Genomic DNA, 20993 nt, shown 5'->3' with positions numbered 1-20993 from the left:
AAATTGTTTAGGTGAATAGTTAATGGTGAATTCAGGGAAGTGAACAGTTTATGATGTTGTATATGGTATCATTGTAATCCTTGACCATCACAACATGGGGTAGACATCACATTTTCCATGTTATCCTGTTTGGTTTAGGAGATATAATACAAAATACATAATTCAGTAATGGCGGAAAGCAAAATGGCCGCCATGGTCGCCACAAGGCGTTTTTGTGATGGCTCCATTTCTGAAAATGTTCAGGGCCCCAAACTACATGTGTACCAATTTTCATGCTTTTATGAAAAAGTGAACATTTTTTTACATATCACCTGGATTAATAGTGGTGAATGAGAGAATAGAGGGGAAATAGAGGGAGATTGATAATGGCAGTCAGAATATGTCAATTTTACAAAGAGTGTTAACTAGTTTTTTATTTAATTTTATTTGATGCAAAGGTAATATAATACTAAGAATAGTGTTATAAATGTACATATTTTTTAATGAACATTTAAAAAAAAAACTGCAGGATTTACAATGCTGATGATCGTTAAAACGCGTCATGACGGTCTGTAAAAAGGGTCCATTATTGCGACGAATAACGTAAATGAAATTACAATTCTAGAAATTCGATAAGGTCACTAGGTCTCATGACTCACATCACATCCGATTATATATGTTCGTTTAAAGGAGAACTCCGGCGCAAAATGAACCTTTGGTCTAATTACACATTGTTACCTAGTCAACCGTTATATGAGATTTGTTTTCATGATTATCGAATGTAAATAGTTTTTTCTCTAAAAACAGTTTAGCCTATAAAGCTAGTATAACGCTAGTATATTGGGCATAGTGTAATGACAAATAAAAATCGCTTGTTAATACCACTAACAAGGCTGAAAATAGACCCACACTAGCACGGTAGCATAATGAGGGTCCCTACCTTCAAACCGAAGCATTGAGAACTTTGTAAGTGTACAGACAGTTTAATAAGAAGATATTTTAAACATACAGTCAACTTCGCGTATAGGCCTACAGGCAGAATCCATCTTTGAAATACAGCCTTTACCAGTCGATCTACGAACGCCGATCCAAGTGCGCTGGTGAGAATGTGAACGAGCTATAAGTTGTGATAAGGTGAGCGCGAACAGCAGGCTTGGATCGTCGTTCGTAGATCGACTGGTAAAGGCTGTATTTCAAAGATGGCTTCTGCCTGTATACGCGAAGTTGACTGTTTAAAATATCTTCTTATTAAACTGTCTGAACACTGACAAAGTTCTCAATGCTTCGGTTTGAAGGTAGGGACCCTCATTATGCTACCGTGCTAGTGTGGGGCTATTTTGAGCCTTGTTAGTGGTATTAACAAGCGATTTTTATTTGTCATTACACTATGCCCAATATACTAGCGTTATACTAGCTTTATAGGCTAAACTGTTTGTAGAGATAAAACTATTTACATTCGATAATCATGAAAACAAATCTCAGATAACGGTTGACTAGGTAACAATGTGTAATTAGACCAAAGGTTCATTTTGCGCCGGAGTTCTCCTTTAACATTTTATAGTTCAGTTGCTTTTATCGGCCACGCTTGAATTCCCGCTCAGCGTCTGTGAACAGTAAACCCCGCCTCCTTAGATTTGATTGGCTATTAAGAGCTGTTTCACCTTTAGGTCAAGTTCGCCTGGAATGACCATGACCGACGGAAAGAAATGACACTGTATCATGACTAAATTGCATAGTTAGCATTAGGGACCATCTTTTAATAGCCGTTGCATTATGAGCATTGTTTTTGGGTCCGAGAGAATGGTATAAAACTGAAGTTGAAAGTGCATGAATGAATCTTGACCGATCTTGACACATGCGCGTTTTACGACAGGGCTGACGTGATTACGATACAACCGTGAGCGCTATTTACAACAGAGGACACAAACTTCATGGGTTATGCTCCAGTTTAAATGTGATTCAGAGCTGCATTTGTCTCTTTTTCAAAATGGTGCGTATGTGTGCTTTTCCTGGATGCTTCAACAGACAGAAAGCAGTGAGATTACGTCCGCGGGCGTTATCTCCAGGGGAAAGGCTGACTTTCCACAGATTCCCACTCAATGATCCTGAGCGACTGAGGCTCTGGCTGCTCGCGGTTCAACGGGAGACCAGTTCTGTTTACCCATTCAGTCTCTCGAAGTTTTGAGGCTGTGCAGTGAACATTTCTCACGAGACGATTTCAAATCAGACGAGGGAAATGTACGACGATATCTGAAATCAACAGCTGTGCCAGTGTTGTTTTTAAAAATTGAGGTATGTGAGGAGAAAATGTAAATTCGGATGAAAACGAAACCTGCTCCGTTGTTCTAAAACTGTATGACTTTATTTTCTTCTGTGGATAACAACAAAAGATAAGTCGCGATGAATCGGAATTAAGTCTTTTCTTTAAAGAGTATAGGGCACAATAATTAAAAAATATATATTGTTTATTAACCCTTTAATAAACGGAGACACCAGCTAATTAATTTGTTATTCCATAGAAACTGGAAAGGTTAAAAACAAGAACTTTATTTGTTGTGTAGTGCATTTTAATATGGCAGTGCACTATATCTGATTTTCAACATGTCAAACAGCATTTTGAGTGAATTTTGTAGGGATGCACCGATATGAAAATTTTGGCCGATACCATAACAGATAATTATTTATATTTGAAAGCTGGTAACTGATATTGGCCAATAAATCTAAGTACAAATATTTATATAATTTTGAGAGCCTGATTACAAAAACAAAAGTCTCACCATCAAAAGCTATGTCCCAGCACACAATTATAATGTTCTCATAATTTAATGTAGCCCGTATGATAGACATTGCACTTAACTGTATTTTCCTTAATATGATTCCAATCATATTTCAAGCAATTCAAAACCATCATGGCATCTGAAGTGCCTCAGCTGAAGGAAATAATCCATTATTTATCAGCCAATTTTTCTCATTGGGCCGATAACAATAACATTAAAAATGAACATCAGCCGACACCGATATAGTGGCCGATATGTCGTGCATCCCTAGAATTTAGCCCGGACGGGTTCCTCAAGGGGTATTGAAAAGATGTATCCACTTCTTGTCTTTGCTGTCTTTTGCAGGAGGGTGAAGATGAAGAGACTGTTACTCCTCCACCTGTTTTATCAGAGAAGATTGTGAAAACTGGAGAAAAAGGCACTTCAAATGCACCACATGTAATATAGCTTGAAACAAGCCATGCTGCTCTTGATAATGTCTCATTTGTTGGTTTTTGCTAATAATTGTTTCACAAATCCATACATTTGATCACAGCCTATCTTGACCAAGAACATGGTGGAAAAAATAATTTTCACTTCAGCTTAGCATGAACTCACTGAGTTCTGTGCTCTCTCGAAAATTCCATGATCAAAGTGTTATTACAACGAATATCTTATTAACATGGTGTCTACACTTTGTTGTTACAATGAGAGGATTCGTGAGAATGCAGAACCGAAGTAGTTTTGACATCACTAACTTTGACATTGTTATTGTTCAAAAACGTCTCTGAAACAAATGTTCCTTTTTTTTTCTCATCTGAAATAATTGGAAGCGAAGGAAGCCAGAGCAAAGAGCATTGGAGTAAAGAAATTAACTCATGAACTTCTCTTCATATGTCCATTATGCTGCTTTTTTCTTCTTCTAAAAATAATTCGACTGGGGTTGCTTCTTTTAATGCAGTGATGAAATTTGGTGCATTTGTAAGCAATTCCTAGCTGTTCTGTCGATTTAGATGTGAAGTTTAACACATTGTACGCCTTAAATGCTACTACTGTTTTTGTTTTTCTCTTCTTTTATTAAACTTGCAGCATTCATTTTTTGTGTGTGTGTGTGTGTATTTTGTGAAAGGATATATAATGTGTGAACTAATTACTTCATTGTTATAATGTAAATAATCAGTCTTGTCCAAATCACATGGGTAACTTAAAACAATCAAATTATTTTGTAAACCCCTTAAAAGTTGTTTTTGTATATTTTATTTTTACTTGCCACCATTTGACAATGGTATACTTCAAGGCTTTGTAATAACTAAATGTCCAGAAAATATCAATTCTGGACTGATTCTCCCTTGTAAGTAAAGCAGTGTCTCTTTCTCTGGTCTATTTAAAACCTCAAATATTTACAGGGATTTTTGGAAAGTAAAAAAAACAAAAACAAAAACAATGGGCTTTACCCTTTTATGGTCTATGGTTTAACCATGGCAGCCACAGTTTTCTCTGCATTACTTTGGTTACAGTTATTGTTACTATGCAACTACTACTGCAACATCACCAATTACAATAGGTACATATTGACAGTAATTTCATTACATTGGTGCTGAATGCCAAGTTATCACAGCAATTATTTCTAAATAAAATGTTATGAACTGACTCGTGTGTGGTGACTTTTATTTTTTTAAATATTGCGTTTCCGGTGTAAAAAAAAAACGAAACAAGAAGAACAGCCTTCATCAGAACTGCTGCTTTACAGACCTTCAGTGATCATTTATTCCAGCTTGTGTAGCAGCTAGGTGAGTTTATATAAATGGCTAAGACTAAATGATTAGTTCCTACGTAATATTTGTAACTTTGTGATGCGTCATATCGTGTCATTACATTAGCGGAAATATGGCGCTTGCCGCTTAGCAATAGCATCAGGCCTAAACGCGAACGATTAAACATTCATGCAAAACAATCCCAAAATTGTTCTTTATTTTTATGTTGGAAAAACAAACTCCATCCACGATTTCCCCATTGAGGTAGTTTATATGAAATCACCAGCTTTGATATACAATAATTGTCTTTTAATAAAAAAATAAAAATTCCGTTTTAATATATTTATTGTTACTTAATATCAAAGACTACATAATAGTGCCTTGAAAAAATCCTGTTGAAATGAAAGCAAAAGTGTTTAAAAGTTGTGGGGAGACTACACAACAGTACTTTGTAAAACCATGTTGAAATGAAAGCAAAAGTGAATACATTTAAAAGGTAAATGTAGGCTATGAAGTTAAAGTTGCTTTCCCTTATCGATGTGAACACAATTTAGCCTAAAATATTAATGAACTAAGAAAGGTTTATGGACATATGTCTATCAGTTTATTGATGTACCATGGTTATATTTACTTTACTAATGGTCATAGTACTGGTTTGATACAGCTGAAGTTTTAAAAAGCAAATCCAGTGACATCCACAAAGTGTGAATGATTTGATTTTTCATCTCAAGGTAAGACTGAAACAGGTGACGCACCTCACTGGATTCACCGGCAGATCTTCCTCCTGGAGCTGACCTCTACAACATTTTAATATCAGTAAGGAGATTCTCCTTATTGACATCTTTTTAACAGGTGAGCAGCAGCCATCACTGCAGGAGTTGCTTTTTTTTAGCAGTACCTGAAGGGTCCTACACTCATTTGACCACGTGGAACTTTGACTTTGAGACATGTCTTACAATCATCCATATCGAAACCCACCAGACGATTTCAGCGCAAACAATGACAAGTACAAAGACTCGCAACGAATTCATCCCCGGGAGTCTAACGCTTACATGTCAAGAATTAGGAACACATCTCAAGAGCAGACATCTCTATCTTCATCAGAAATGTCGATCTTCCCACCTGGTAAGGCTTTGTCCTTTCTACATAGCTGTGGACTGGATGCTGAAGACCTGAAAACTCTGGCCGAGCTTCCTGAGCATCTCATCACAGCCGATGCTCTTCCTGACCTTCTTGCAGAGATCAAAAAGAAGAAAATGTCTAGCACTTCTTCATCTAGGTCCAGTGCGCTCCAAGCCAGTACATCAACTCGCTCCTGGGATGATAGGTGCCACACTCAGTCGGTTGAGTATCCATTAGATTTGCCCGTGCGTCAGTCGTATTCCCTTAATCGAGAGCAGGTTCCAACCTGGGATGACCGCTGGGGAGATGTCCAACAAACAAGCTCTCAAACACCTTACACCAATTCAGAGCCAAACTATGTGGTTGAGTACAACCATCTGAAAGACAAAAAGTCTTATTTTGATAATGCGTCATCTTATGCCACAGAACCACCAAGGCAGAAAACGTCAGTTGTCTCGCAGTCTTACGCTAACTACAGCAGAGATGTCGGTCAATCCTCACATCTGTCCAGTAGGGACATCAGTCAATCCTCACATCGCTCTGGCAGAGACGTCAGCCAGTCCTCGCATCTGTCCAGTAGAGACGTCAGTCAGTCCTCGCATCTGTCAAGCAGGGACGTTGGTCTTCCGTCACTCCTGTCCAGCAGAGATCTCAATCAATCCTCACAGCGCTCTAGCAGAGACATCAGCCAGTCCTCACATCTGTCCAGTAGAGACGTCAGTCAGTCCTCGCATCTGTCAAGCAGGGACGTTGGTCTTCCGTCACTCCTGTCCAGCAGAGATGTCGGGCCGCCCTCGGTTTTTTCCAGCCGAGGCATCAGTTCACACTCACTCATGCCCAGAAGAGACATCGTTCCCCCTTCAAACCTGTCCAGCAGAGACATCGGCCCACCTTCGTTCTTGCCCAGCAGAGACGTTGGTCTACCCTCGCTCCTGTCCATGAGAGACCTTGCTCCACCGTCACGCCTGTCCAGCAGAGATGCCAGTCAATCTTCACATCAACGGAAGAAACCGGTGATTCATATAGTGCCTACAAGGAAGGAGGCGTCAGATTTCCATGGGAAAACTCCACCAGTGTTTCCCTATGCATGCGTACTCTGCGAAATCACTGTCCTCTCTAACAAGGTAAGTAGCTTTTTTGTTCTCCGATTCTACATTACCAGCTATTTACCAGACAATTTCAGGCAAAATACACATGAGCGTACCTGGGCATATGAGGTAAGTCCAAGTAGCATGTTTATTATCCATGTAGGATGCAAAGCATTAAAGGCATAGTTTAATCCAAAATGAAAATTATGTCATTTATGTATCCTCATGTTGTACTAAACACGATAAAGACAAAAGTAACATAAAAGCAGTCACCTTGGGCGCTGTATGCCAAATCTTCAGAAGCCTATAGCTAGACTGAAGTCGTTGTCCCTCTGCCATTGTCCTTAAATCTCATTCCCGCTTTCACATATATGCGAATTTGTTGCATCATGACCGGTCACGAGACATGCAAAAACCAATGAAGTTTGATGTCACTGATGCCATACACAGGGTGTGACGCATGCACCTGCAGGAATGAGATTTTAGAAATATGGTGGAATGTAATATTTTCACTGAATAATGACTGGATAATTGACTTACTGGTCATTGTGCTTTTGTTTAACTTGTTCTGTTAATAAGTAGAACACCCAAAATTCTAAATCTGTAGTTGAATTTGATTTAATATTCAGCTGGAGGGCTTGAGATTTATCACTGTGAAAACAGCACAAACCATATGCATGATATTTGTAAATGCTTTCATTTAAAATTGATATCCATAATCCGTATGGACACAGAAAGTCTATACATTTACTTTGAGTTATAACTGAATATTGAGAGATGTTACTTGTGTTTTAGGACTGGTCTGTGCATGTAAAAGGACCCCAACATGCTAATAGTCAACTCAGTCTTGTGGAAACGTAAGTTATCTTCAACTTTGTTGTCAACCATGTTGTCGCTAGATATTCATTTCTGGCCAACACAAAATGTCAAGTGGTTTAAGAAACACATTTGGAGTGAGGACGGTAACAATTTAACATGAAACATAAGTCAATGTACAAACAATGTGCAATTATTTGTGACATTTTATAAAGGAGTAAATAATATTTTGTATTATATCTTGTTTTATAATGTGGTATAACCTCTTTGTGTACCATTAGATATCCAGAGTGGGATCAGACAATCCAATCTGCTCGAAGGTAGAATTATTCCCCCATTATATATTTCGTAAAACACAGCACAATTCCAGAAATGTGTTGATTTACATGCTAAACGTTTAACACTTCAACAGAATTGAGTCCCGTTCCGAGAGTTCAAAGTCCAGATCGACTCAGGAACGAGGTAAAGCCTTTTCCCCCTCCATAGTCATTTGATCATCTTTAAGATGTGCTCTTTCATTTTGATCGTGTTTTGTTTTTTTCAGGTGGAACCTCAAGCAGTAGAAATGAATCGTCAGGCAGCAAAAGTGGATCATCGAGCAGTAAAAACCTGAATAAAACCCAAGCCACAACAAAGGTGGGTTTTTGTTTTTGATGTTCTATTTCGTAAAATAAATTGTAAACCCCTGATATAGTTTTACCATAAATTTTCTCGCCATGAAAATAGCCACAGGAGCTGTTACGGCGTTAAAAACATGGCGTTTGCTGCTGTAAATGTTATAATGTTTTGACAATATTTTAATACAGTGCAAAGTGGTGTGTGTAAAGTTCGAAGTGGATGAAGTGGACGAAGCTTACCTGAAAAAATTGCTTGGCCAGTTTGGAGCGATTGTCAAAATTATCATGTTTCCTAAATTGGTATGGAATTTTATTTTTCATTTACATATGGGCCATTCTACAGAATTGGTTTAAAGTCAGAGTTGGAAACATCTTGGAAAAAAAATATCAAGAAAAATATGTATGTATGTATACAAATTGTATAATATCCCAGGTACACATTTCTAGTAATTGTGCAGTTAATTCTTATATTGTATTTTCAGAAAGTTTTGGAATATTTTTCTTCTCCCCAAATTTGTCACTATCAAAACACAATAATATCTAATTTAATCAGAAGGGTTGTATTGACCTGTTAAGATTTTCTTTATATCTTCTACCTTGTAAATATTTTTTTGGTATTTTATTAAAAAGGTTTCACAGGTAAATCAGTAACAATTAAAATAGCATTTTATGGAATTACACCCCAAAAAAGGTTTGCTTACTTGCAGAAAAAAAGGTGTTCGGTACTGACGTTCCTTAAAGTTACACACAGATTTTCAGACTTTTGAGCACATTTACCTCAAAATGATGGGATGTAGCTATGAGAGAGAAGGACACAGGAATATTTCCTGGTTTCAAATCAAATCGGTCTCAGCCAATGGACTAAAAGATTGGTTTCGGTAGTGACATGAAAATGTGGGACACATTTTTTTTTTTACATAAAGTTTTTTACATAAAAAAAAAAAAAATATATATATATATATATATATATATATATATATATATATATTTTAAACAATGGAATAAAAAGCTACAATTATTTCAATATTATTTTCATAAGTTGAAATTTTAGGGGTTCGGGACACCCACCTCTCAATTGAAAGTACCCAATAAATTATGTTTTTATATATATATAAAGCTTACTGATATTTTAAATAGTATTGTGGGTTTGATTAGATAATAGAAGAATCTTAGTAAACATCTAAGATTTTAATACTTAAATGCTTTTTAAATGTGTTTTTTGGTTGTGGACAGCTGTTTGCACCATTTTTGTAGAATGGCCCATATAACTCCTTTAACACATTTATTTGAATCAGTTTTATGCTTTAATTGGCTTTAATAGTTGTTCTTGTAATTTGTCTATAAATATTTAATTTTTGTAGGCTTTTGTGGAGATGGGAACAGCAGGCCAGGCAGAGGATATAGTAAAATATTTCTTACACAACCCCTTGTGGATCAGAGGAGAAATGATACAATTTTCTCTGTCTGCAGCATTCAGTTTCCTACAGGTGAATTATGATCATTGGAATTTTATGTTAAATGCTTATCTGTTGAAAGATTGAAGGTGCTGTAGACCAGACCACCAAATATGAGTACCCTCTTCCTAACATTTTAACTGGACATAAAGCTGGATATGATGATTACATTGAATGATTCACTTCAACTTAATGTGCTCAGCTTCTTGCTTCCCAGTCTAAGGCACCTAATTCAGTTATATCTAAGGTGTCGGGGATATTTTCCAAGTGACTTGCGTCCACTTGGTTTGTTTTAGTTTAGAGATTTGATTTGATTTGATTTACTTTATTAATCCACAGGGGGAAATTTATGTGTCACAACAGCATAGAAATACAATGAATAAATAAACAACAACAAACAACATACAAAAAACACAACAGCAACAAGTCTTGTTCTCAAGTATCAATTTTTCAAAGCACCATGATTATATAATTCGGCACTAATGTTGATTGATTGATTTCCTTTGTTTCACAGAGTTCTCTTGTTGTGAGCTTTTCACCATTACCTTCTGGAGAGGGCATAAGCTCTGAGTTGATGGCCATCGCTAAGCGTTTCGGATCAGTAAAACATTCGCTATTTCTGCCAAGCCGGGTAGCCATACTCATTTTTTTGCAAATATTTCTATTCACTTATTCTTATGTCTCTTCAGTTACCTATATAGTGTAAAGACTCTTTGTATTTGTACAGGGATATGTGGAGATGGGCAATGTGGAAGAGGCCAACAAATTGGTGGAGTACTATTCAACCAATTCACTCAAATTAAAAGGAAAAACCATTAACGTTTGCTTCTCAGCTGAGTACCAGTCGCTTAGGTAAACCCATTCTGCTGATTTTATGCTGACTTGTAAAGATACATTGTTTTTTTTTTTTTTGCATTTTGACATTACTATGCTATTGATATTATGGACTTAATGTAAAAAAAACATCCTTTCTGCTTCTAAAATATTAACATTTTTGTTATTTCCCTCCATGGTCCAGTGGTGTTGAGAAAGAAAAATCACCAGTACCTTATAGCAGCAGGAGGAGGAGGAATAGCAGCCCAAAAAGGAGATCCCGTAGTTCCCGAAGAGACTCTCCCAGCCCCAAAAGAAGAGCCTCTGAAGAGAGGTCCAGGTCTCGCAGGAGTCACGAGTCTAAGAAACGAGAAGAAAGTCGACGCTCTCGGGAGAAAACCAAGGAGAGCTCTAGACGGGACAGCTCATCTAAATCCCATTCCAAAAGAAGCTCTCCTTCAAAAGACCAGAAACAGAAAACAACAACAGAAGAGAGTGTGGAGGAGATGGTTGAACAAGGCAACGATCAGTCTGACATCATGGGGGATGATAGTGATCTTGAAGGAGTGGCAGTTATAGCAGATGACGGTGAAGAACTTAATTCAGAAGATGAGCTCACAGTAGATGACGAGCTAGATGATGAGGAATATGAAATCGCAGATTCTCTGACAGAACAGGATACACTTGAAGATGTCCAAACTGTGAAAGAGTCAAATGATGAGACTAAACCTTCAGATATGGACACATCGAACGTACAGTCTGAGACATCAGAGTGTGTGCCAACTGCTACAACTTCAGATAGATCAAGTGATTGTAAGGAAGCCCAGGATCTTCAACAAGGAGAGCAAAAAGAGCATCAACAAGGAGAGCAAAAAGCGCATCAACAAGGAGAGCAAAAAGCGCATCAACAAGGAGAGCAAAAAGCGCATCAACAAGGAGAGCAAAAAGAGCTTCAACAAGGAGAGCAAAAAGAGCTTCAACAAGGAGAGCAAAAAGAGCTTCAACAAGGAGAGCAAAAAGAGCTTCAACAAGGAGAGCAAAAAGAGCTTCAACAAGGAGAGCAAAAAGAGCTTCAACAAGGAGAGCAAAAAGAGCTTCAACAAGGAGAGCAAAAAGCGCATCAACAAGGAGAGCAAAAAGAGCTTCAACAAGGAGAGCAAAAAGAGCTTCAACAAGGAGAGCAAAAAGAGCTTCAACAAGGAGAGCAAAAAAAGCTTCAACAAGGAGAGCAAAAAGAGATTAAACAAGGAGAGCTTCAACAAGAAGAGCAAGGAGAGCTTCAACAAGAAGAGCAAAAAGAGCTTCAACAAGGAGAGCAAAAAGATGAAACAGTGGAAATGGAAGAGGTAAACACAACTGAACATTTTGAAGTTCGGCAGCTAGGGAAACAAATCATAAAATTGTCATGCCTGCTATGAGCGAGGGATGGAGAGGAGGTGCGCTAAAGAAAAATCCCTGCCCTCTATTCAATATTCCATTTCACTTGGAAATGTATGCACCTCTTGATGGAAATAAATCTTGTGATGTTATTTCCATCAACAAGTGCATACATTTTTGGTCAAGATCTTGTTTTGACAATGCAAGAGTCCAGCGCTCTGTAAAGTCTCCTCCAGCACATCCCAAAGACATTCACTGAATTTAAGGTCTAGACTCAGAGGTGCCAATTCATGTGTGGAAATGATGCTTCATGCTCCCTCCCAACCATTCTTTCACTATTTAAACCTGATGAATCTTGACATATGGCCATGATGTGTCTTCCTACATGGTTGTTTAAGAAATTAAAAGCTACACACTCCATCAATTAAATGGGTTAGAAGAACTGTTGCCAAACATTTAACATGTTACAAACATAATAATCACTGCAATAATGATCCAGTCATAAACTCTTAAGCATTTGCCTATTTAAATCCAAACAGCAACTTTTCTTACTTGTTTTGACCGGGCAGTGTATTTCAGTTGATTTGGTAGTGATACACAGTTATTAATTGCATTCTATATTTAAAAATATAAAGAAACAAATCTGTTTTGTTCTGTTTGTGTAGAAGGCAACAGATTTGACAGGAAATCTAGAAAACTTGCCCACCCCAGATGAGGAAGTGCTGACAGAACAAGGTATTTATTTTGCACAGTTATTCAATAATTCAACCATAAAAACAATAAAGTTCTGCTGTATGTTTGTATAGCTGTTCCTTTATTCATTTTGGAGATTTCAGAGATATTGAAATTGAGGAAGTATGCTCATTCTGTTTTAGGTGATAAAATGGAGATTTCCGCTTTAAGCACTGAGGTTAGTCGGTTTTCCCTTCAAAAGTGTATGTGATATTTTTATATATATATATATATATATATATATACATATGGAAAAAATTTTTACAGGCATGGATTTTGAGTTCTGGATAATTTGCTTAATTTCTTTAGGAAAAGTATGGCAAAGTTCTTGAGGTGGCAGGTTTTCCAGTGGCTAAAAAATACAGTAAAACCGATTTGCTGAAAATTGGGGGAAAATACGGAGATGTGGCAGACTGCTGTTTGGTTCGCTGCAATCGAAAGGTAAAATGATTAAATTCAACATTGAATAGAAGGAAAAAGTGTATGCAAACTGTTCATATGCAGTCTATAATTCTTGTATTCCGGTTTAAAACATTATACTTGCATGCATATTAAATGTGCGCCTCTTTGAAACTCGCAGAAAAGAAATGGATGTACCAGTGTACAAGTTTCAATCGATGTTATCAAATACTTCTGTCTTAACATAGCCACAGGTCCAAAAATAAAGAAGTCAAATGATACAATCTTTGTAAAGTTATTACCAAAAATAATTTATATAAATGAATAAATTTCAGAAGATTCTAATGGTGGTTATATCATGTTTTCATTGCAGGTGGAGAAGGCATTAATTGAGATGGTGAATGCTGCTGATGCTGCAAAACTTGAAGTTGAGTCTAAAAGGCAACGCATTAGACTAGGTGGCAAAATATTGAGGTTAACTGTGTCAAAGACGTACAGCCAAGTAAATGAAGGGTAACTTAAAATTTCTCAAATAAAATCCTTTTCCTATTGCTTTATTGTGCTTGGGTGTTTTGATGTGCCCAGTCATATGAGAATCACAACAGATGATGTTTGATTCTGTTTCAGGAAAAGTGTTGACTCTGACTCTGGGAGAGCGGATGGTCAGGAACATGTTGAGGAGCCCTCATGCTTATTGACGTCCATTGAGGAGAGTACAGTAGTGATGACTGAGACCTCTGAAGAAGCTGCTGAGACCAACACGGATGCAATCATGCAAACGTCTAGTGATGAAGAGGTCAAATCAAGAAATAATTTAACTCTGGGTCTAAAATGAATCTCTAACATAATACAATTGTCTTTTTCTGGGGTCCACAAAACATGTGTAAGCATTGCAGTATTATTCTTTTTCCAATACTTCAGGAAGAGTATGGTAGAGTCCTCCGGATCAGAAATCTTCCAATGTCTGACGAATACAGTGATGCAGATTTTCTGAGCATCGCAGAACCATATGGGAATGTAAAGCGTCATTGGATGTTTCGCCTCCATCGAACAGTTAGTAAATATTACTGCCATATATATTTCGAACATATTCCGTGGTTTCATCAATAAAATCTTACAATTCTCTCTTGTTTTTTTCCCCCAGGGATTGATTGAAATGGAAAATGCCCGTGATGCTGAGAAGGTTGTATCTGCGGCCAATATGAATACAATTACAGTTGCTGGAAAACATCCCAAGGTTTCAGTGTCTACCAAACATGCCCATTTAAATAAAAGGTAATGAATTGAATTGATGTATTTAATGCACTTGACTGGTCATGGGAGTTTGTTACTAAAAATGAACGCATTTAGAACTTTGAACCCATATGGAGAATCTTTAACTAAGAGTCAGGGTTGCAAAAAATTGTTATAGTCAGCAATTATTTTAATGATCAATTAGTCAAGTGATGTCACTTTACAGTAATGGAAGATGCATTTCTATTGGGAAAAAAAACATTTGAAAAAAGCTGCTTTGGAAAAAGTGCACAACCCAACACAGTCACCATTAGATGTTACTGAGCTAAGTGCAACAGAAAAAAAAAGTTAAGTAACTTTGAAATGTTTATTCTACCGTAATTAAATATTTGTTGGACGTTAAATGTAGGTTTAATTAAATCCTCCATACAATCACAGGAAATATAAAGTCACTGTTCTTCTGATTGAAAACTGGACAAACACTTAATTTTGTGTTATAGCATTCTACACTGTGCACAAAACTGTATTTTTTCATAAAAGACGTAAAATTCAGAAAATAATAAATCATTGCATCACTGTACTGATTTAGCATCTTTCTGGTTTTTTATTGTTTGCTAGGTACTTTCTACATGGACCTAGTGATGGTTCCATACTAACATCTACTGAGTTGGAGAAGGTAAATGATGAATCCAAAACACAAAACATCAGTGAATGTTGAGGTCAATTATTGTCACTATATTATTTTGCAATTTAAACACCTGTCAAATCCCTGTTTTGTAAGCTTGTAGCTGCTGCTCTGCGGTATACCTACTGATACCGTGTGTTTAATGATGAATTACACTGGTTTTAGGAGTTGTGGAGTGATAATCAGGATGCCGACTCAAAGGAAGAGAAGAAGCAGGATTCTGACGTTGATGGTGGAAATGAAATCGAGGCTGAAAATTCAGACAGTTTGTCATTGGCACAAACACCCAATATGGATCCAGTGGGTAAGAGCATGTTTCACTCTTTAGAAGCTGCTGTTACAAGCCCAACCCGGAAAGATCTGTGTAGGGTTCCACAAACCTGGATATAAGGAATTAAAAAATTATGATTTCCAGACCTGAAGCTGCCCTGGAAATACATAGCGATGGAAATATCTATAGAGCTTCAATGCATTTAAAGGAATTTTTTACCCAAAAACTCACCCTCAAGCCATCCTCGGTGTAAATTAGTTTATTTTTTTCAGCCAAACACAATCAGAGATGTATTAATTAATATCCTGGCTCTTCCGAGCTTTGTAATGGCATTGAATAGTGCCCGAAATTTGAAGCTCCAAAAAGTGCATTCATTATAATAGTAATCCATACGACTCCAGTCTCTTAATAAATGGCTTCTGAAACTGGCACGTACGGCCTTTGCCGAAAGCGTTCAGGAGAGAGTTGAGTTCCGGCAGAAGGGTGACCTCTGACCCGACATATGACGTATGATGTAGCGTAAACTTAGGTGAGAATTGACAAACGCAGAAGCGCAGAGTATAGGGAAAAACAAAATGCTGGTCACGAATTAGAAGTCTAAAACAAGAAGTTTTAAGGAAAATTGCCAAACCACGTGAACGCCATACGTCAGTTCAGAGGTCACCCTTCCGCCAGAACTCCACTCTCTGGTGAACGTGCATACTGCTATTGCCGGGAGACAGTGATTATAGTTTATAAAGTTTTAAATACGGATATTTTTCTCACAAAAACCCTTCGCTTCGCTTCAGAAGGCATTTAATAACCCACTGGAGTCGTATGGATTACTTTTATGTTGAATGCACTTTTTGGTGCTTCATAAACTCGAGCACTATTCAATGCCATTACAAAGCTGGGAAGAGCCAGGATATTATGTAAAATAACTCTATTTGTGTTTGGCTGAAAGAAGGAAGTCATTTACACTGAGAATGGCTTGAGAGCAAGTAAATTATGGAATTTTGGGGGGTGAACTATTCCTTTAATGAAAATGTGTGTGGGTATTTTGCTAGTATTAGCTACCATATAAGAAAAGCAGAAAGGCACTCATGTCTGTGCTATATGCATAATACAGCTCTGCCTCTGCACAACTGATCTGTTGCACTTTACCAACAGGGACAGAGTTTATTCGACCTGTGGTGGGTTACTTCTGCAGCTTATGTAATGCCATCTATGCCAATGAGGAAGAGGCCAAGGATAACCACTGCAGGACCCCCTTGCATCATCAAAAGCTGAAGGCATAAATATTTTGCATATCTATATATCTGTTTGCATGTGTATCATATTTGATATTTTATCTGTAATGTGGTAAAACAAAATCTACAGGACTTACATATGTTCTTATTCTCTTTCTCTTAGGAGCACAAGGAGCGAAACAGTTCATCATAAACCTTGACTAGAATCAAGACAATACAGAAATCCTTCATAGACATTCATAATGATAGCATACTCTAGTTTAAGGAATAGTTCACCCAAAAAATTAAAATTGTCATCATTTACTCACCCTTGAGTTGTTCCAAACCTGTATGAGTTTTTTCTTCTGTTGAACTAAAAAGATCTTTTGAAGAATGTTGGTAACCAGACAGTTCACGGTAGCCATTGATTTCCACAGTAGGAGGGGAAAAAATACTATGTAAGTCAATGGCTACCGTCAACTGTCTGGTTACCAACATTCTTCAAAAGATCTTCTTTTGTGTTTGATAGAAGAAAAAAACTCATACATGTTTGGAAGGGTGAGTAAATGACAATTTTCATTTTTGGCTGAACTAACCCTTTAATTCACATAATATATTATACGTGTTGTGATTTAGCGTTCCAATTCAAATGCAATTTTGTTTTAATTTCACCCTGTTTGTTGTTGTTTTTCTCTTTCATGAATCATTAATGATTTTATTAGTAATCTACATTTTTTTTTATAGTAATCTACAAAAACAGTCTTGTTGTTGTTAAAAGGCATGTATTTTCTTACAGTGTACTGTATTAAACTCATAAATAAAACAGAATACAGTAATATCGGTTCTGCTCTAATAAAAGCATGTCCCGCGCTTGTTTTCTTGATGCGGGTTTTGATTGGACGGATGATGTTTGTCTCCGCCCACAGTATGCCGTTTCCATGGCGATCCAACATGGCCGCACACGGTAAGCAGGATGCTGATGTGGGGGATTTTATTGTAACGACTTGATTTTAGCTCAATGTCGTCACGCATTGACCTATGTTTTATTGTGAATACAGTACGTGTCTTTAATGAAAACAAATAAACTGTTTTGTGAAAAAACAAGCAGTTAAATAGTGACCTTTTGTATCGGATGGAGAGGAGGCATCTTCTAGCTAATGTTAGCCATTCACAACACTAACGTTACTGTGTTGTCATGGCATGCAAAGAAAAAAAAGATTACTGTTTTGAATTATCTGTTGTCTATGAATCTCAATTTCTTATGAGCTGAACGTTTATTTTAATTTATCTGCTAGATCGGGGATGATTGAATTACTAAGTTAGTTGTTGCCGCTTGTGGCACAAACCATGGTGAAGCTCGACTCGTTTTGTCATTATTGTACATACCCACATTTCTTGTGGTATTTATGTGTTGCTTCTGTCTAATAGACACTGTAGAAGTTGCATCTAAAGCTCGCTGTCTGAGAAGACTTCCAAGGCTTTGTCGTTTCGCTAGTGAAACTATGTTTTGAGAAAAATTTAAAAAAGATTAAATCACCTCAACCAGCTAGGATTTTTTCGTTGTTGTGTATTAAAAAAAGAAGAAATAAATATTGATAACCAAATGTTTAATGTTAAAGATTACCTAAGTATTTTCATGTATTCAACATCATTTCTTAAAGTTTGCTAAAAACAGATCTATATTTATAGTGGTCAGATTTGTGTTAATTTTTGTAAGATTTAGGACCAAAACACCCAGATAGAAAAATAGTTCCCCATCCCCAGTCCCTCCAGACCTACGTTATGTTCATTGATTCAATATTTTTTACTTTTGCAGGAAGACAACCTGTTGTATCCTTTTCAGGTCTTTCATCCCTTCACATGACAGTTTCCTTAATAATTACACGTCTATCTTAGCTTGTTCTGTTTATGTTTCTTCTTAACAAAGTCTCTCAGTTGTCCTCCACACCACTGCAGATCCTGTTTCATTTGAACGGCTGGTATTTTGCAGCATTCTTCATCGCTGAGATTCTTATGTTTATCTATAAAGGTGAGGTATGGACTCATTAAAGGGTCTAGCGGTTGAAGCTTATATTATGTATGTATTTGTGATGTAATCACTGTTTGCTTTGGCTTTTGTAGGGGTGATACTCCCTTACCCACAAGCTAACCTGATATTGGATGTTGTCCTGCTGCTCCTCTTCTTGGGCCTTGAGACCCTCAGACTCTTCTATGGTCAGTGTGATAAAATGTTGTTTTGTGAGCGGTGCTTTGTACAAGTAGCAGCTGTAGAACTGACTTTTTATGTCAACCAGAGGACTGAAATGATCCTCATTCAGAAGCCCTCATTGGGGAGCAGGGTTGGGCAAAACATGAGATGCCAGGAAGAGCAATTTACAGTATTGCCCTTCAGAGAAATAAAATAGTCACACAACAGATGTATTAGTCTTATAAAAGTTTTGCAAAATAATAATATTAATAATTACACTTCGTTTTCACTAATTGCTTATTTATTCGTTGATATGTACAATACATTTTTCTCTAATTAACTGATTAGACACTTTTTTTTTTCAAAAGTTTGGAGGAAAGTAATTAATATTTTTATTCAGTAAGGAGGATGCTGTTCTTTTTTTTTGGGGGGGGGGGGGGGACATATCACAGTTTCTACAAATATATTAGCTAAACAATTGTTTTCAACAAATATATTTTTAATAATTAAATAATTTTTAAAATCTATTGATAGAGGCTTTTTTGAATTGCAATAATATTTCAAAATATTACTGTTTTTACTATATTACTATATCAAAATTCAGTCTTGGTAAGCATAAAAGACTAATTTCAAAAACATTTAAAAAATGAAATGCTCAAACTTTTGAACGGTAGTGTATTTCGAATTAGTTAATCAGAGAAAAGTATATTATACAACGTACACATCAAGGCATAAAAAGCCATACATAGTTAAATTGAATAATGTAGTTATTATTGTGCGAAACTTTTGTAAAAAGTGAGAGTGAAAACTAGGGAACGCTTTAATATAAGGTGACATAGTTACTCGTTACGACCACGTCACCTTAAAATACAGTGTTACCGAAAACTAAATTCAGTTCAATTAGTTTAGATTTATATTGTTTGGCTTGATTTTGAAGACATAAATTATTGCATTCTGGAAAATTGGAAATGTGTTTTTCCATTGTCCTCGAAATAAATGTAATTTTTTGAACTATATGAAACATTAATGAAATGCAAATTACAGTAATAATTCATATGAAAATGGAAAATATTTAAAAACTACTTGTTTTACTATTTTTTTTCTTCGAATGCCTACCATTTGAATTTGATTTGCAATTCTACATTCTGTGTGCAGCATCAGTTTAAGTTCAGTTAGAATTCTGGAATTGAATTCTAAAGACATTCTCTGCTCAGCGCTGTGAATGCAGCACAACCCTGCTTTGGCGATGAGTGGATGATTGTCATATCAGCTTGATAACAAAGATTGATTACCCTTTTTGCTGTGTACATTTTGTATTGGTGAAAGTGCATTGATCCATGTAGAAAATGAAATAATGGCGTGTGAAATGTGACTTTCAGGCTGGAAGGGGAACCTGTGTCAGCGCTCTCTAGCTCTGTGTGTGAGTGTTGGTGTTCTGGTGCCCTGTGCAGTGCTGAGCGTCTACTTCCTGCTGCTTCAGACCTTTGTTTTACGCCTTGAGTTTGTACTCAATGCTGTGCTGCTCTGCTTTTACAGCTTTGAGCTGGTTCTGGGAATGATGACGATCTCTATTTTTTCAAGGTAACTGTTTTTGTATTTTGTACGTTTTTCAACATATTTATCCCATAGTATTAAAGAGGCATAGTCATTATACAGAGACATATACATGGATTAGAATAGATATATTAAAGTGGGAATTTAGAGAAGCAATTTTTGGAACATAATTCTCAAGGTATTAGGTAACTGACTTGCTTATTAACATATCTGGTATTTTAAAATACCTTGTATTTATACCCAGTATTTGTTCATTCTCTTTCAGGGCCAACATTTATTAAGTCCATTTGCTTTTTTGATGTCAGGATGAAATCACTGAAGAGAATAAGATGCAGTCTTTCAGACCGACTGCTGTCAAAACATGTATGTTTCATAAAACAGACATTTCATATGTACACTTTTTCTAAAATATATATGAAGCGCCTTAAATATGTAGACCTTGAGATGTTATAAAAACACATTTCAGTTCGCAAATTGTTATGTAAATGTAAAGATTGCCATTATTAAATGGTAGAGTGAAACAATTGTCGTCATACATTTACCACACACACACACACACACACACACACACACACACACACACACACACACACACACACACACACATATATATATACTGTATATACAGTACAGGAAAACAGTAATATTGTGAAATATTACTACAGTTTAAAATAGCTGGTTTATATTGAATATATTGTTGTTGCAAAGCTGGATTTTCAGCAGCCATTACTCCAGTCTTTATACTACTCCAAATATGCTGATTTGGTGCTCAAAAATATTTCTTATTATCATAAATGTTGAAAGTGGTTGGGCTGCTTCATATATTTGTGAAAACTATGATAAAAGATTTTCAGGATTTTTTGATGAATAAAAAGTTCAAAAGAACAGCATTTACTTGAAAAATATAATATTATACATTATAGTTAATGCATCTAAAATAAAAGTAA

The 20993-nt window shown here is 36.5% G+C and overlaps 2 protein-coding genes across 4 annotated transcripts; both read left to right on the top strand.

The window, feature by feature from the left end:
• Window positions 1-5098: 5098 nt before the first annotated feature.
• Window positions 5099-16973, top strand: matr3l1.1 (matrin 3-like 1.1). 3 transcript variants are annotated; one of them, XM_056250340.1, is made up of 21 exons: window positions 5100-6735; window positions 7495-7556; window positions 7797-7835; window positions 7928-7977; window positions 8060-8151; window positions 8322-8432; window positions 9494-9619; window positions 10101-10217; window positions 10314-10438; window positions 10605-11745; window positions 12442-12511; window positions 12652-12686; window positions 12818-12949; window positions 13281-13420; window positions 13535-13703; window positions 13829-13960; window positions 14052-14182; window positions 14759-14816; window positions 14991-15129; window positions 16246-16367; window positions 16489-16973. In XM_056250340.1, the coding sequence occupies exons 1-21, from the start codon at window positions 5437-5439 to the stop codon at window positions 16516-16518; spliced, it is 4320 nt and encodes a 1439-aa protein (XP_056106315.1). In that variant the 5' UTR covers window positions 5100-5436; the 3' UTR covers window positions 16519-16973. The 3 variants fall into 3 exon arrangements, with proteins under 3 accessions (XP_056106316.1, XP_056106317.1, XP_056106315.1); XM_056250341.1 differs by lacking the exon at window positions 8322-8432 and having other exon boundaries at window positions 5099-6735; XM_056250342.1 differs by lacking the exons at window positions 8322-8432; window positions 9494-9619 and having other exon boundaries at window positions 5099-6735.
• A 203-nt stretch (window positions 16974-17176) lies between these two features.
• Window positions 17177-20494, top strand: tmem216 (transmembrane protein 216). Its single transcript, XM_056250145.1, has 6 exons — window positions 17177-17268; window positions 18121-18134; window positions 18240-18333; window positions 18426-18518; window positions 19872-20073; window positions 20312-20494. The coding sequence occupies exons 1-6, from the start codon at window positions 17187-17189 to the stop codon at window positions 20325-20327; spliced, it is 501 nt and encodes a 166-aa protein (XP_056106120.1). The 5' UTR covers window positions 17177-17186; the 3' UTR covers window positions 20328-20494.
• Window positions 20495-20993: the final 499 nt, after the last annotated feature.

The sequence above is a fragment of the Rhinichthys klamathensis genome, unplaced genomic scaffold, assembly GCF_029890125.1.
Source record: "Rhinichthys klamathensis goyatoka isolate OS25496 unplaced genomic scaffold, OSU_Roscu_1.1 h1tg000068l_1, whole genome shotgun sequence".
Taxonomy (NCBI): domain Eukaryota; kingdom Metazoa; phylum Chordata; class Actinopteri; order Cypriniformes; family Leuciscidae; genus Rhinichthys; species Rhinichthys klamathensis.
Note: the sequence above shows the minus strand (reverse complement) of the source record. Positions and strands in the feature narration are given on the sequence as shown.

Bases quoted from the DNA above. Each gene is read 5' to 3' on its own strand.
- matr3l1.1 (XM_056250340.1), top strand. From the start codon at position 5,437: ATGTCTTACAATCATCCATATCGAAACCCACCAGACGATTTCAGCGCA. The intron at 8,433-9,493 runs GTATGGAATTTT...TAATTTTTGTAG, and splicing joins TTATCATGTTTCCTAAATTG to GCTTTTGTGGAGATGGGAAC. The intron at 15,130-16,245 runs GTAAGAGCATGT...CTTTACCAACAG, and splicing joins ACCCAATATGGATCCAGTGG to GGACAGAGTTTATTCGACCT.
- tmem216 (XM_056250145.1), top strand. From the start codon at position 17,187: ATGCGGGTTTTGATTGGACGGATGATGTTTGTCTCCGCCCACAGTATG. The intron at 18,334-18,425 runs GTGAGGTATGGA...TGGCTTTTGTAG, and splicing joins TCTTATGTTTATCTATAAAG to GGGTGATACTCCCTTACCCA. The intron at 18,519-19,871 runs GTCAGTGTGATA...TGTGACTTTCAG, and splicing joins GACCCTCAGACTCTTCTATG to GCTGGAAGGGGAACCTGTGT.